The sequence below is a fragment of the Silurus meridionalis genome, chromosome 17, assembly GCF_014805685.1.
Source record: "Silurus meridionalis isolate SWU-2019-XX chromosome 17, ASM1480568v1, whole genome shotgun sequence".
Classification (NCBI taxonomy): domain Eukaryota; kingdom Metazoa; phylum Chordata; class Actinopteri; order Siluriformes; family Siluridae; genus Silurus; species Silurus meridionalis.
In genome coordinates, this window is record NC_060900.1 from 16,363,182 (window position 1) to 16,379,070 (window position 15,889).

At 37.7% G+C, this 15,889-nt stretch overlaps 1 protein-coding gene across 2 annotated transcripts in view; it reads left to right on the forward strand.

The window, feature by feature from the left end:
- Positions 1-1,784: 1,784 nt before the first annotated feature.
- sema3gb (sema domain, immunoglobulin domain (Ig), short basic domain, secreted, (semaphorin) 3Gb) overlaps positions 1,785-15,889 on the forward strand; it is a 31,005-nt gene continuing 16,900 nt past the window's right edge. For both annotated transcript variants that reach the window (XM_046871193.1, XM_046871194.1), the window contains exons 1-2: positions 1,785-2,157; positions 13,669-13,811. In XM_046871193.1, the coding sequence (XP_046727149.1) occupies positions 13,700-13,811 (112 nt within the window). In that variant the 5' untranslated portion in view covers positions 1,785-2,157; positions 13,669-13,699. The remainder of the gene's footprint in view (positions 2,158-13,668; positions 13,812-15,889) is intronic.

A 15,889-nucleotide genomic window follows, 5' to 3' on the forward strand; every position in this document is an offset into this window, starting at 1 on the left:
TTGTACTCATATAATTTAGTTTATACACTAAAGTTTGGTATAGGGCTTTTATTGCATATAAGTTAATCACTGCTATTTTATTTTTAGGGTGCACTGTTGTGCAAAGTGTACAAGTTAAAGCCTATTGTTGTTGTAATAAGCTGTGTAACGAGCATCTAACTGAGACCACATTTCATATACTATTGACAAACCAAAAGGCAAAAAAGCCTTTGAAACCAGCATAAACTGAAAAAGACTTCTTTGGCAGAGAATCACCATGGAAGATATGGTGATGTCTGTGGTCACAGGCTTGAAGTCTCCATTTATTAATTATTATTACTTACTACTTATTACAACTTAATACTCATATACTGAGTACATAAAATTGTATTTAAAATTCATTTATCTTTATCAACAGAGCCCATTATACCATTATAACTATTCCACATATTTGCTATTTTTATAGGAAGTGGGATAAAAGCATAAAAACATCATAAAACATACAGACACAGGGAGGACATGAAAAATTCCATGTAGAAAATAGGCTGGCATGATCTCATTATCAGGCCAGGGACCTTTAGCAGCATTGCTATGTATAATAAGAGTTATGTATAATAAGAGTTCTCACAGCAACCCTACTGTGACATCCTATACCAGTAGGGCCCGTGTCTAGCCCTGGAGGGTTGTTTGTCCAATTTTTGTTTCAAACATTGTAATACAACCTGCTCTCCGGTGGGATGAGATTATAATAAATAAATGCTGCTTCTAAGCTCTTTAAAATGAAGGGGGAATTGAAATATTGGGGCAAACATTGTCAAAGTGGACTTCTGTCTTATGTCTGGTTCTATCTGCACTAATAGTTTCACCTTTTACCATAACAGTTCTGATGAATTACTAAACAATTGAATCATCGTAATAGCCCAATCAGCTTGATTTACTCATACAGATGTAACATATATAAATGGCAACATAAAGTAACACAAACACACAAACCTTAAGGGGAACTAGAATGGTGGGACCAGGTGAGCAAATCTGTAATCTAAGACGTCATGCCCAGGTACATATGTGAACAATGGTTTACATATTGTTCTCAGGTTTTATCTCATTAACATGGTGGAACTCTAAATTTCTCCATAAAGTGCGTGTGTGTGTGTGCGTGTGTGTGTGTGTGTGCGTGCGTGCGTGCGTGTGTGTGTGTGTGTGTGTGTGTGTGTGGACTGGTATCCCATCTAAGGTATATTCCTGCTTCATGTTCAGTATTCCCTGGAAACACTCTGAATCCACAATGACCTTGACTAGGATAAAGCACCTACAGAAGATAAATGAATAAATTTATGAAAAATCAGGAGTGCCATAGAGGGAGCAGGGTATATTACAAGAATCCAGGAAGGAGCAAAAATCCAGGAAGGAGCACACATTTTCTGCAGCCCCCAAATTAGTTCTGGCACTCCTGGATTTAATGAATGATTTTCCATTGAGAGACAAAATTTGTGAGCGCTCACTAATGACCTCAGAGGGTCTCTCTCTCTCTCTCTCTCTCTCTCTCTCTCTCTCTCTCGCTCTCTAGCTCTCTTTCTTTCTGTCTCTCTCTCTCTCTCTCTCTCTCTCTCTCTCTCCCTCTTTCTGTCTCCCTATCTCCCTCCCTCTCTCTCTTCTCTTTCTCGCTCTTTTTCGGTCTCTCTCTATCTTTCTCTTTCTTTCTCCCTCTCTCTCTCTCTCTCTCTCTCTCTCTCTCTCTCTCTCTGGCATGGATGTGTTTAACTGCTTAACACGGCTGGGTGGATTTTAACACTGAGGTAGGACAACCCAACACACACACACAACGAGCACCTGCCACCTCTTTTCCTCTTTTCCTCTTCACACACACTTTTCCAAATCTGATCTAGCGAAGGGCTGTGTGTGGATTGAGTAGGGGGAGTTTAGGTTCATTCAGGGGGCTGTGGTCGTGCGTTTCTTTTTTTTTTTTCTTTTTTTTTGACAGCAGGAAAACTTTGGTAACTCGCAGTAAAAAAAAAAGAATCACTGCCTAGCCACCGTCCAATGGACAGAACCACGGTGCGGTTGGTAGTTTCTGAGAGCTGCTTTCTGTGCGCTGGGATTTATGGATAGCTTCGTCCGACGCCGCGGAATGTAACGGCCGACACACGCGTCTCAGCCGCCGGAGTTACCTGTAGTGAAGTGAGTCGGTTCCTATTAATGTTCAGTAACACTACACATTTCTATTTTCTAGCATCTTTTTCGGCTTTTCCCCGACCTCCTTAGTTTTAGTTGAAGACAATAAAAGCTGAAATGGCTCGATAATGCTCGCATTTCAATCCTTATTCAGATGCTGCATATTCATATTCACCGCCTTATAGATTTTCAACTACTTTCGAGGTATTGCCTTTCTCACAGCCTATTGCCCTCTGTGTATAAAATGTGCACTGTCAAAGCCTTTTAAAAAATGTTATTGTCATAAAGTCTCCACTTCAGCTTTTGCTTATTATTTACCCCCTTTAACAATCCATGTAGACCTCTGAGCCCTGATCAATGCACTGTTAAAATTCACACAGGTTTACCAGCTCATCTAAAGTTCCTATGTATTTGTATTCTAACACTTATCTTTTTCTCTCTTACTTCTGTAATTATAATAATATTACCTAATATGTCATTTCCAAATATGCAGAAAAATATTAATGCCTGCATTCCTCTAATCTAAATTATTGACATGCTGCTGTTGAATTAGATTTGCAATTTGCAGATTATACTGTAGATATTGGCAGGATATGTTTTATTTGCTGTTCTTAATCATACAACTTTTTGTACCTATAGTATGCACTCATTACAATTAAAGGTGTTTCTAGTGTAATTGATAAGTTGTAATCAAAGTGGTAATTACAGAAATGTAATGTTTATTACTTATTGTAAAGGTAGAATATATTCACATTAAAGGGTAATATAATTTTTGTGTGTTCTGTGTTGCATCTGTTCCTACTGGTATTAATTCTCTTTTTTTATTGAATGTGTGGTAAAAGTTTTTATCTAAAGCTCTTAGTTTAACTGGTAAACGAGGAAGCAAATAAAAACAAATACTTTTTGATGTTTGGCTTACAATTACTTTTTTTTTGCTTCTTTGTAACTGGCACATAGCCTGAATGTATAATTTATTTTTAGGTCAATGTAGAATTTGCACCACCACATCGACCATATTGACATTAATCATAAAAGCAACCCACAAGAGCATAAATTTTAGTGGAATCCAGAGAGCCAGACGGGATGCTGCCTCGTCAATTATTAATATGGCTAAACTCAAGGTTGAAGGAAAAAAAGTGTGTAAAAAATCAATACAGAGGCATCTTGTTCTCGGGACTTTTGCACTCTGGGAAAGCTCACCAGCATGTTGTGAGATCGCTAACAAGCTTTGTGAAATATTTATTCTGTCAGTCATGGGCAGCCCAAGCTTGCTGTATTTCATTGATTTTCGGATGATATTACCTTAGTTTCTAAAGCAGATTTCTCAGTTTCTTTTGGCATGCAATTATTGACTGTGCGTTGTCCCCTGATATCTTTTTGTAAGTAGCTTTATTCAGATTTGTTTTTTTTTTTATTGTACACTTGAGAAAATTGTTTTGAATGAGATCAGAACCTGAACTATGTGTTTGTTTGTTTTTTCGGAAACAGAATAAACTGAACTAAGACTATTATTCCATAAAATATTATTTAAAAAAAATATAAGAAAACATTTACTTTCACTAGATTTGACAAGATTTATAGACAATCCTTGAGTTATTTTCCAATAAAACAAAAAAAGCTGACAACCTGCACAAATGTTTAACCTCAAGCATTTTGCTCTATTAGACCTCAGGTCTGCATGTTCACTCAGATTTTATGAGAGTAGTTTTTCTGATATTGCATTTGCAGGCTATCATTATTTCAAGGCAATTTCTTCTAACATTTTTTGTACAATTATAATAAAAAAAAAACACCTGCAAGCATTTTCAGTTGCAGTACTTGTAGTGCTGGGCTGAAAACGAAAGTTTCAAATGAAAATTCCTTTTTTCCTACTCCTAGTCTTTAAACTGAATAAACCCAATTATTTCTTCTCTCATCTGAAGTCAGATGGATTTTTGTTTTAAGCAGCTTATTTAGCTGCTCTGCAGGGTTTTTATTCATCGCTTTAACCACACTCTTAGCCTCCCCATTTGTCATCAATGGCTCTACTTTCAGGCAGTTGCCAGGATTCTCCTTGTCTCAACACATATGCAAACACATGCACATGCATAAATATATACAGTTAGTCATACACAGTCTTGTTGCTCTCCACAAATACACTAATTCCCTGGTGGCGGTTGCCATGAAAGCTTTTGGGGGGGTCAGTCATGGGTCAGACAGGGGCTTTTTTTGGTGTGGGTGGGGGAGGTCGAGAGGAGGAGAAAGCTGGGGTACAAGTGATAATTTACTGATACCTCAGCCGAGGTGGCAAGGTGCTACTTTTCTAATAAGTATGCACTCACATCAGATCCTGCTTCATCTATCGCATTTTTAAAAAAAGGATTTTGCTCTTTGCATGTTGTCACATTGTCACTTTTTCTCGCTGATTATTCACTGACACTCTTTTTGGTTTGTCTTCAAAGAGCTTTAAGATCTGCCGTTGTGAATTTCATGTCGACTGCTTCATATTAACTATTAATATCACACTGATTTTTAAATATTTAACTCATATATTTTCGAAACAGTGGATTAAAGAGTAACTCCAAAAATGTTGTTAAGAAAGGAAGGTTTATGTAGGTAGCAAAGTGAGTGGTTAAAAAGTCATAACTTTGTCTTGTTGGAAAATTTCTCATTTGCTACTGATGTCAATTTCCATTTTAAATGCTATTATCAGTGGTTGCATTATATTCTTAATGGTTAACATAATTTTAGAATTGCTGAAATTAGAGCGCTTTTGTGGTTTTATCTATCATTGTACACTTAAAAAGCAGAACCACCTGACAAGACTTCAGAATGTCCACCTCGATCTCAAATGCCCTCCCTTCCTAATTCTGGTGCCACTTTTTTAACGGGGAATGGCACAACACAGGGCGTCAATGACAGTGAGCAAGGGTGGTTTATCCCTGCAGCTGTCAGCCCAAGGGGGTATTAAGCCTTCATTCTAGGGATTCTTGAGCCTTTGCCAATCAAAGACCTACTGTAATCCATTTTAAAGCACATGGGCAGCCAGGGAGTCTATTCTCTTTACTGAAAGGGCTAAAAGTCAAAGAAAAAAATGAAGTCATATAAAAGAGACTAATGTAAGCACTCTATAAGACCCGTGCATAAAACCGTGGCGAGTTCACGAAACTGATGCACTAGTTAGTGACAAACATCTGATGGGGTAGCAGATCTATTTGCTCACATTTTTCCGCGTGTTAATTAGCCATGTATTATGAAGTTTTTGAGTTGAGCTGAGAAAAATGTTCCTGCAGGCTGTAATGCATCGGCTGCATAGCAACAAACAAATGTCCGGCCGTGGCTCACTTCATAGCTCATAACTCACTGCGCTTAATCCTGGAAAATACCAAAGCATACATGACAAAAATTGGGCTCCCTCATAAAGCAACCTGATGTTAGAAAACAGCTGTGAGCTATAAATAGTTGAGCATGTTACAAAGGCTGGATAATGACTAAGGAATCCAGTGTTTATCATGTAAATGAAAAGAGTGAGGCCCATCAAAAGAAGTGTTGGAATTTGATGTGCACAGATCCCTCCCCAGAGTAAAGTCCTCCTAATGCTCTCTATCTTGATTTGGAGTATTACAACATAAGAGGTTCGAGAGATCAGGCTCTTCTGAGAGAGGGATGGGGATTATAAACAGAGACTGAGCTAGTGTGTATGTGTGGTTAGGGGGTGTATGATGGAGTACATAAGTGCTACATGATGCAAGAGCCCCAGTTTTACTGTGCTGCCAGGCGTGCTGTGTTTTTATCCCCTTTGGAAGGAGAGGCACCTGCATTATAATTCCTGAAACAACTGTTCACTTGAGATCTCCGTTTGATCAGGTTTCATCTTGCAACAGGAAGACGTGGTCCAGTTATTCTTGGACTTGGATAAGTGACTAGAATCAAGCTCTTCTTTGACAGTAAATGTAAACGCGTTCTGCCCCTCTCACACCATACGCCACGCTCTTTGCTCTCGACTGTGTTTTGATGGAGTTGTAGCAGGTTGCTTAGTGTCATATCAGCAGCAGTAATGTTGAGGTGAAAATGATATGACTGAGAGTAGTGGTCACATCAGCATGTGCTACACAAGGCTTCTGGTGTTTAGTAGCCTTTGAAGAGAGCTGGTGAAGCCGATATTGCGGGTGGAGAAGCTTAACAAGTGACTGCGAATTTCAGCACATTGCCTTGTTTAATATAGTACCACAGAGTCCAGTGCAGTGGCCAAACACTTGGATAGGGGCCATGTTTCTCTCATATGTGGCATGGACTCAATTATCTCGACATATGCAGTATACATACATGTTGAAAAAAGTTCATTTTCAGCATTTTTCATTTATTTTTAAAAACATTATTATCAGAAATAAAGTTGTAAAGTGAAATGTTAGGAAACCCCCGTACTGACTGCTTGTTGGCAGACATGGAACAAGTCTGTCAGTGTGTTTAGTCACTGCTTTTTAGCACTGTGTACATTTGAGCATCTGTCAGCATTGTGATAAGTCACATAAATTGTTGAACGTGTGCCATATGATCTCAATTCTAATACACCTGCTCCCGAAAGGCTCGAAATGGGATCATTCTTTGAAGTACATTAAATCCATTATTACAAATGGAAAATATGGCACAACAAATACTCCAAGTGCCTAGAAGTGACTGTCCTTCAAATATTATGGGGATCAGTAAGTGAAGCAACCAAGAGGTCAAGAGAGAAGTTTGCAGTGCAATCATAGCACTTTACAATGTAATAAAAAATATATATTTTACCAAAAAGCACACTGGAGACAGTAAACATGGAAAAGGTTTTTCTGGTCTGATGAGACCAAAAGTTAACAATTTGGCCTTGAAAAGTGAAATAATTGCTGGAAACCCAAGACAGCTCAGCATTCTGGAGAACACTCATTGAAATTCACTAACAAAAGCATGGTCCTTGTCGCATCATGTTGGGGGGATTGCTTTTCAAAAATAGGGACTGGAAAAGTGGTAGGAGCCAAACATGGAACAAGCCTAGATGAAAACCTTACCAGTGAGCAAGAAATCTGGGAGTAGGGTAGAGGTTTACCTTCACCAAGAAGTGACCCTAAGCATACTGCCAAAGCTCCAATGGATTGGTGTAAAATTAAGACCCTAAATGTGTTAGAATGAGCCAGTTTAAGCTCAGACATTAATCCATTTGGGAATCTGTGGCTTCTCAATAGCTTACACAGTTTTTCTGAGCAAATCTGAGCAAATCAAGCTGAAAAACATAAAGCCAAGCTAAAAGGTACATATGCTAAAGATGTGTTCTTTTGCACCCTGCACCATTAAATGTTCATTCTAATTAAGTACATTTTAATTCTAAATTTTTGTTCTCCAAAATGTGAAACACTTTTAGGGCCTGTTCTGGGCTGGTGTTAATACTTAAACCAGGTACAACAGGTACATGATATTTCGGTTTTGTAAGGAAATCTGTACTTTGGAGAACTTGCCAATTGTCTGCCATGGCTGTCTAAATGTCCATGTCTATTTGAGCATGGAAATAATTTAAATCAAATGCAGTGGCCTTCATGGTCATTAGACATCAACTCAAAATATCACATATGGGAGATTTTGGACCAGTTACAGCACCACTCCTTTTGCCATTTTTATTGTTCTTCTTGATCCCTGGAATTTTACTCCATTACATTTAGTTTTTAAAGGATAATTATTGAAAGTGATATTTAATTGATATTTTTTTTACTATACTACTATATAGATTTGCTATATTGCTGCTGTAATGCTAAAATGTTTTATATGTTTTTTCTTCAAACTATTCGTTAAGTACTGCTTTTGTTCAGTGAAGTAAAGCAGGTAAGACTCTCTCATGCTCAGTAAATAAACTCATAAAGAGAGGATTTAGGAGATGTATTTATGTTGTAGAAAGCATTGTTGAGCTGTCAGAGCAAATACTATGGGCTATAATTATTTCCTGTGGTTTGTATTTTCTGTTTATGATCTATTTCATAGCTTTGATTTGCCAAATTAGAATAGATTTTAGAACATATACCAATAATATCCCATCAACCTCAGACTTTTCCTCATATAGTACCACTATTTCCAGACTCACTGAAAGCAGGTGGCCTAGAAAAGTAATGTCTATCACTTCTAAAAGCACTTACTGTCCACTTAATACCAGCCACGAGGGAGCAAACAGCTTCAAAACTTGTTTGTTATAACTCTTTTCCCATGCCTCTGTTTTTTTTTTGCCAGGAAAAAAAGCTTTGGTCTTTAACTCCAGGATGTTTTATAGCTGTGAGTAACAACATTTGGATCGTAAGATGTGGGAATCTATCCAAGTCTTAAAAAGAACAGAACAAACAAATAAAGTCAAGAGACACTTAAATTTGTTAATATTTTTGCATCATAAATCAATTTTTAAGTCCTGTTTTGTTCCCATCTTCTTAATGGAGCCTGATGGTCCTTTTAGCAATTAACCGTAATTCTGATTTTGCACAACTTTTTTCCCCCATTTTTGGTCATGTGTGAAACTCGTGCCGGCTTTTATATTGAATATCATGAGAACATTCTTTTAGCATTTAGAAAATACATTTAGTCGCAATAAAGCCTATGTTTATACTTCTAGCACAATAATTCATGTTTCCAATTTCATTCAGTATTTTCTTGTTTCAGAGACAAGTTTTTAAATAGATTGGAAAGCATTATACATATTGGCGACAAGCGACTCTGCCATTACAGCGTATAAAGAGTAAAAATAAAGTATAGAGATAAAAGTATAGAGACTTTTTAGGGAAAAGAAAGGACTGCACTTAAAGTAACATGTAAGCACTGATTTTCTGAAGTTTATATGTGTAACACATACAACTTGATAAATATCTACAAAATGTGGAAACGTATATGTAACAGGATCTACAGAGGATTGACGTTTTTACCTGAGAAAAAAATTATGTTAATGTGTGCTTTAGTTTTCTTTCCTCCTAAAAGTATAAAAGAAAACATGGTTTGTGTGCAGACATACAGTTAGCACCTGAAAACGTGCACAAATTCTAATGGACATTATCACTAAAACTGGACTGGTGAAGAATGGAAAAGGACCTTTGTAGCCTCAGATTCCTGTGAGTGGCACCCAATTTGGTCTTCTGCCTCAAGGATTGACACACTGTACATTCTGTTCACGAAAGTTTCAAAAAATTGTTATTTGAGTTACCATAGACTTCCTGTCAGCTTGACACAATTCGGCAATTCTCTTTGGACTTTCTTACCTGTATGTTTTTCATAGAATTCTATTACATTGCTGGTTCATGATTAATTGACTGGGAAGTTTAATAGATAGTTTATATAAATGGTGTAATAGTGTACAGATGTTCCTATTAAAGTGGCCAATGAATATCTGATTTAACTTACCTCACTATTCTTCTTACCTCCTTGTTAATTGCTGTTTTGTTGTTTTGTGCAATGATTATGTATAATGTTTCTTTCTGTTTGATTTTACTGTGAGAGTAAAAAATGTGCCTTTTAAATGAAACTTCACTTATACACAAAATATTGTCAAATTTCAAATCACACACTGTGACATTTCACACTTATATTATTACACACACCTCTTATGTACACCTTGTGCAAAGATCCTTGTATTATGTTTAATATCTCTAGGTCATATTTTTCTACACATAATTTGCATCATGTCATATGATTACATTTGTTGCAGAGCAGCAGATGGACTACAGTCAATTATTATACAAAGTGCAACAGTATGGTAGGTTTTAACTCAGAAAATGTTCACTCAATGAAGATCTCATTTATCAATCATTTAGTTGTGTGTAATTGTTTACCAAACTAAAAAATTTCCACTGGATTTGAAGTTTTACAGAACTTTAGTAACCTCATTTAGATTTCCCTTATAACTTCATTATGCACATGTCATCCTTTTAGTAACAGCTCACAAATCTCCATAAAGGCAAAGATATCTGAAAATTGCAAAATGTTTTTATGTCTGTACATTATGCAGATTTAAATGTTTTTAGACGTATACTGGAGGATGTGCAATTGTTTAGAAAACATTTGAAAACACCAGTGTAGGCGATTTAAACCAAAAATGATTAGTCAAGGCCTGTTTCCTATTAAAAGGCCGTTTATGCTGCTTTTGTCTAATTGAATGGCGAGCTTTATTTCGAATAAATGTATAATAAATGACGTTTCACAAAATGCATTAACAGAATCATCTGTATATAAAATTGCAGTCAACGTATGTCAACATATACACATTGTTGATGTCTACCTCTTGAGGGTAACATTAGTAAATCTTCCTCACTAAAAAGTTTACATATTAAATCAGATCTCGTAGGATGCAAAAGTGTTTTCTGAACTTCTTGCGTAAAAGCACATGTAAATGATTTACCAACAAATTTGTTTACATCCTGCGTGATAAATAAAGCTCAAAGTACACTTTGTGTGTTATATTCATCACATCCGAGATGATAATAGGAAAAAGATTATAACTAGGAGGACACACCAGTCCTGTTTCGAGTGCACAAAATTAATTGTAAAAAAAAAAAAGAATACAGCTTGCTAGCCTAGATTAGTTGCACTTTAATAGCCAGGCCAGATTACCTGATGATGTACCTGTGTAGGATTGCAGGCTTTTCAGGTTTAAGGTTTCCTTTATAGCTAAGGCTGTCTCGAGCTCTTTATTCTCACTTAACTCATGGGAAGGCTTTCTAAGCTGCAGCTTTGAGTCATTTATCTATGTGCATTACTGAGACAGATGGCTCTTCTCTTACCGATCTTATTGTGTGATAAGAGTGCACTATTAACATTAAAAACATGCTCTTTTGAAAAACGAGCTTGTGAAAAACGCTGTCAGTGCTGTTGTCTCGTTTCTCAGCTTTGCTTACAACTCAGAAGAACCAAGCAATGCCTTTAAACCATTCATTTTTTCTGTTATTTTGTCTGTGGATCTTTTGTCTGAGGAGTCCACATTCCATGACTGACTTGTGTTAAAGGGACTACCTTTAACCTTTGTCTATTGCTTTTTGTCAGTAAGCAGGACTTCATTTCATGCTGACCCTGAAATACAGCCATCACATCAACAAACACCCTCATGTTTGCTCACCACGCATGGGTGAATTAGTAGCACTTTGCAGGGGCTGAGCAGATAAGGATCTGCTGCTGTTAGATCGCTTAGAAGTGAAGACAGAAGGAATTTTGGTTTATGCTTTTTTGTTATATCACGTTTTTTTATCCATCTTTTTTTCTCCTTTTTTTTGGGGAGAAATCTTCTTTTCTAAATATAACATGTACATCATGTTAGTACTCTTGTGAGGTGTGTTTTTTTTTTCAAATGACTACCTTGATTTCTTAGACCCCAGTCTATTCCGAGCGGTCTGTCTAATCTAGCACTGTACGCCTCGTCATTCTTTGTGTGTGTTCAGGTGTGGTCTCATTACACACAAACACACTTGGGCAACACACACACAGATAATGACACATTCACTACCACTTCAGGCTCATAATTAGTAAGTAGACATGTGCAGACTGTTAAAGATAGGCATTCTGTAGGCCACACAGAACACACCTTGCTTTTTTCACCACAAGAAGAAGGATATAGGAGAGACTCTTTATGTTTAGCCTAAAGTTTCCAGTTCCGTAGTGACCATAGCTAGGGGGAAATTTGTGGAAGAAAGAGGAGGAGTACCTCTAATAAAAGCATTACTACTCTGCATAAGTCTGTGGTGTCATATTAGTGTCGTCCCTGTAGCGTCCAATAGATAAAAGGAAAACCGTTTGCAGACAGTTTTCTATTTTCAGTCAGTCCAGATCAGCAGCTTTAGTATTTTTATTTTTTTTTTTAATAAAGAAAACTTGCTAGCTTCTGTAATGTCTTCCTTTTTGCTTTCAAACTCTATTGAGGATGAAGTGAAGAATGCAGATCTGCAACTGCATTACGCATTATCTTATGCCATAAATGTTTTCGAAATTATATAAGCGCCCCCTGTTTATATAACTGTTCCATATCAGATTAAATGCTTATTATTCCAGTGACTGCAAATGAAAATAAATCATTGTTCTAGAGTCAGCAGCTCTTTGTGTTTATTCATGCAACAGAAATATGCTTTTGGATTTGGCCTGTTCCTGCATTTTACATTCCACACTTAATGCTGCTTTTTATAGGTTATAATGGCCTGCTCGCAAATTTTCTTAACCCGTTAACATCCTATTTTATTTACATATTGAATCAAAGCAAATTTGAGCATCTGTGAATTATTTCTGTACAATGAAACAAATAATGAAGGTATATCATAGACACACTATATAGACAAAAGTATGTGGACACCGTACTTGTATTCCAGATTTGTATATGATTTTTGGGCATCCCATTCCAAATTTAGTTCCCATTTGCTGTTATAATAACCTCCACTCTTCTGGGAAGATGTTCCACTTGATTTTGGAGTGTAGCTGTAAAGATTTGTGTTCGTTCAACCACAACGGTGAGAGCAAAGTCTGGGATGTAGTCAGTGTTCCAATTTATTCTAAAGGTGATCAATAGGGTTGAGGTCAGAGCTCTTCAGAAGGTCACTTAGGATTTTCCAAAGATATCTTCATGGGCCGTTGTCATGCTTAAACAGTTTAGGGTCTCCAAGTAAGGAGGAAAATACTTTACGCTTCTACATCCAAAGCCATCCTATACATCCGTGTTTCTCTGGTTTGTGGTAACATTTTGGGGAAGAGCCAAACATGGCTGGAAGGGTCAAGTGTCCCAGTACTTTTGTCTATATAGTGTGCTGGATTGTATTTGCACTCCCTTGCAGTCTGACCGTGACGACAGAACCAACAGAGGCCCCCTTCATATTTATGATCACCCGCTGGCTGAGACTAAGAGTTTAAGATTTAAAGCAAGGCACTTTGACAGGGATTTGAATTGGCTGCCGAATCTAAGAGCTCTTTCAATTTGAAGTACATCCCTCTATAATCGCTCATGGGAGCGTGTCCCTTTAGCAAAAAATAATAAGAATGATAAAGGTCTGCTACCCTTTCCCACTAAATAAAGAGCTTTGTTATTGCTCATGCTGTGGAGAGGTGGGTTCAAGAGTCGCAATTAACAAAAGGTAGACGACCCCAAAAAACTTCGAACAGCATTGTTCTGGTATTCATTTTAAGAAACTTCTCACACACCCTGAAGGACCCTGTAAGGATGTCAGGCAATATAGAGCTAACACGCCCCTTTTAGGGCTTTGTTTCCTTTTTGTGTTATATTTACAACCTCTTCATATGGCATGAGGGAGAGGCTGTGCGTCACATGCGCTCTGACCCATGCGTGGCCTATAATTTGGTTCACTGCCTTTTAGAGGGTGTGTTCAACATTGTAGTTCATTTAAAACTGGAAGCTTTTTTAAACATTTTTTTCCCACAAATCTGCTCCTGCTTAATGCTGCTTGTTGATTTATGGGAACGTACTGGAACGAATTTGAAAAGCTACACACGCCTGTTGTTTAGTGTGTTTGCCAAGAACTTTTCCTGAACTTCTCTCATGCCACCTTTCAGGTCTCGGAAGGTTAACTCTGCTGTCATTTCCATGGAGACGACCCGGGCCCTCCTCCCACTTTTCCTCCTCTTACTGAGTGTGTGTGCTCACAGTAGTCATGGCAACCTTCGCCCGACCCCCAGAGTGTATCTGTCTTACAAAGGTGAGCATGGTTTCTGTTTACTATTGCACACAATGCAGAAGAAAAAATCTTTGTTTTCGCTTAATACATCAAATGAATTACATTCGATTATCACCTCCCGTATTCATCATGTACAATTTTTCAGTAATGTGGAACCAGCTTTGTAATATAACGAAGCAGGTGTAATGAATTAGCCAGTTGGATTAGGTGTGTGTTCTGAGTATAATTGCTCTGCTACTAATTATGAAAAGCAGTGCATGTAGGAAAAGACACATTTTTCATTAAACATGCTTGAATAAACCACATATATATGCTTTTCTGTTAAGGAAATGTTTTTAACGGCACGTTGGTGACAAGCGTCATCCGTTGCCGAGTTTTGCAGCATGACAGTTTTTTGCCTCTATATTCACTACACGGTGCCTTCTCTCACACACACTCCCTGCCTATCTCTTTCTGTCCTTCTCTGGCAGAGTGTATCACCAGCATGCCTCATCGCCCAATTAATGCTCTAGAGAAGTGACTACCCATCATCCCCCCCTGCATGTTGACGTGTCACTGTGGGGCACAAAGAGAGTCATGCCGAGAGAGGAGCGTTTGATGTTAAAAAGTCTCTCACAATGCCATTAGAATTTATCACTATAGGAGTTGCTTGTACACAAAGAAGTAGAGAATAATGACACACTTTAGTCACTGAAAAGGTGTTGTTCTTTGCGATTAAGTGATATTTGTCACGACTAAATACAGACGCATTTAAGCAACTGCCTGTAGCCCTAAGCATCTTATACTGGTTTGGCAGCCAGTGGGTCAGATACTGAAATGGATATGTTTTCAGTACTTTGAAGCAATAACACACATGTACACACCCACACAGAGACAAACACAAACACAATGTATTCGGCTCATTGTCTGTCTCTGGACTCCATGACTTTTTGATCAAATGCCTTTTTTTGACAAAGGCACAATACACAGATGCATATACCAATGAAAATGCAGGACCTGTTGGCACTGTGCCTGGCTGCAGGCAGAACACTGGCATCCTGATCCCAGGACACTGGCCTTCACATGTAACCTTAGATCACGGAAGAGATGAAGAGGAATATGACAATCAACAGAATTTATAAAAGAGGGCAGCGAGTTCAATTTGCGAGAGGAAAAATATATTGGATTTAGAAAAGGAAAAAAAAGAGATAATATGGGGCAGCAAAATGGCAGGGGGAACTGTAGAATAAATTGGATGGTTGAAAAAGAAAGGTCTAGAGGTAGGGGACAATGTGCACTGAGAGAAAAGAGTGAGAGAAAGAGAGAGCGAGGAGAGTGGAGAGAGGACGGGGGAAAGAGAGAAGATAAATATGGAAGAGGGAATCGTGGGAGGGAACTGAAAGGAGAGGACTGATGATCAGCCCAGAGGCATGGAGGTTGAGGTAGAGAGGACAGAGAAAGAGTGTGTGTGTGTGTGTGTGTGTGTGTGTGTGTGTGTGTGTGTGTGTGTGCAGATATATGTATAAAAGTTTCAGACAATGTGTGGTTGTGTGCACACTGTGGCTCATATTCATGAAAGTTTTAAGAAGATTTCAGCACGTACATGTAGGTTAGAACTGCTTTTTGTCTTCTGCAAATAAACACACAGCATTGTAAAGTGTGATCTGATAAAAAAAAAGAGATTAGCCTCACCTGCATGCAATATTAGCATTTGTATCATAGCTATTTATAGCAAGCTTTTACTGTTTTACTAAAATACATTCGGCTGAAGTCGGATTTAATTAATGATTTCATTTAAGGCAGATTTAATTAAAGAATAAAGTCAAACCTGGTAAAAGTCTAAAGTTCTATTTTCCATTCTGAACAAAGACACTAATCTTTAGTTTATCTACACAAAGCAATTTATCAAACACTGAAAACGACTTACATTTACAAATGATGTTTATTATGATTGAAGTTTAAACCCAACTTATATAAAGGGGTAATTTATGTATTAGCGATGTTCTATGAGCTAAGAGAGTTGGTGTGTGTGTGTGTGTGTGTGTGTGTGTGTGTGTGTGTGTGTGAGAGAGGTTAATTATGAGCATGGTCTGAGTGGAGGTATTGTGTGCGAAGGTGAC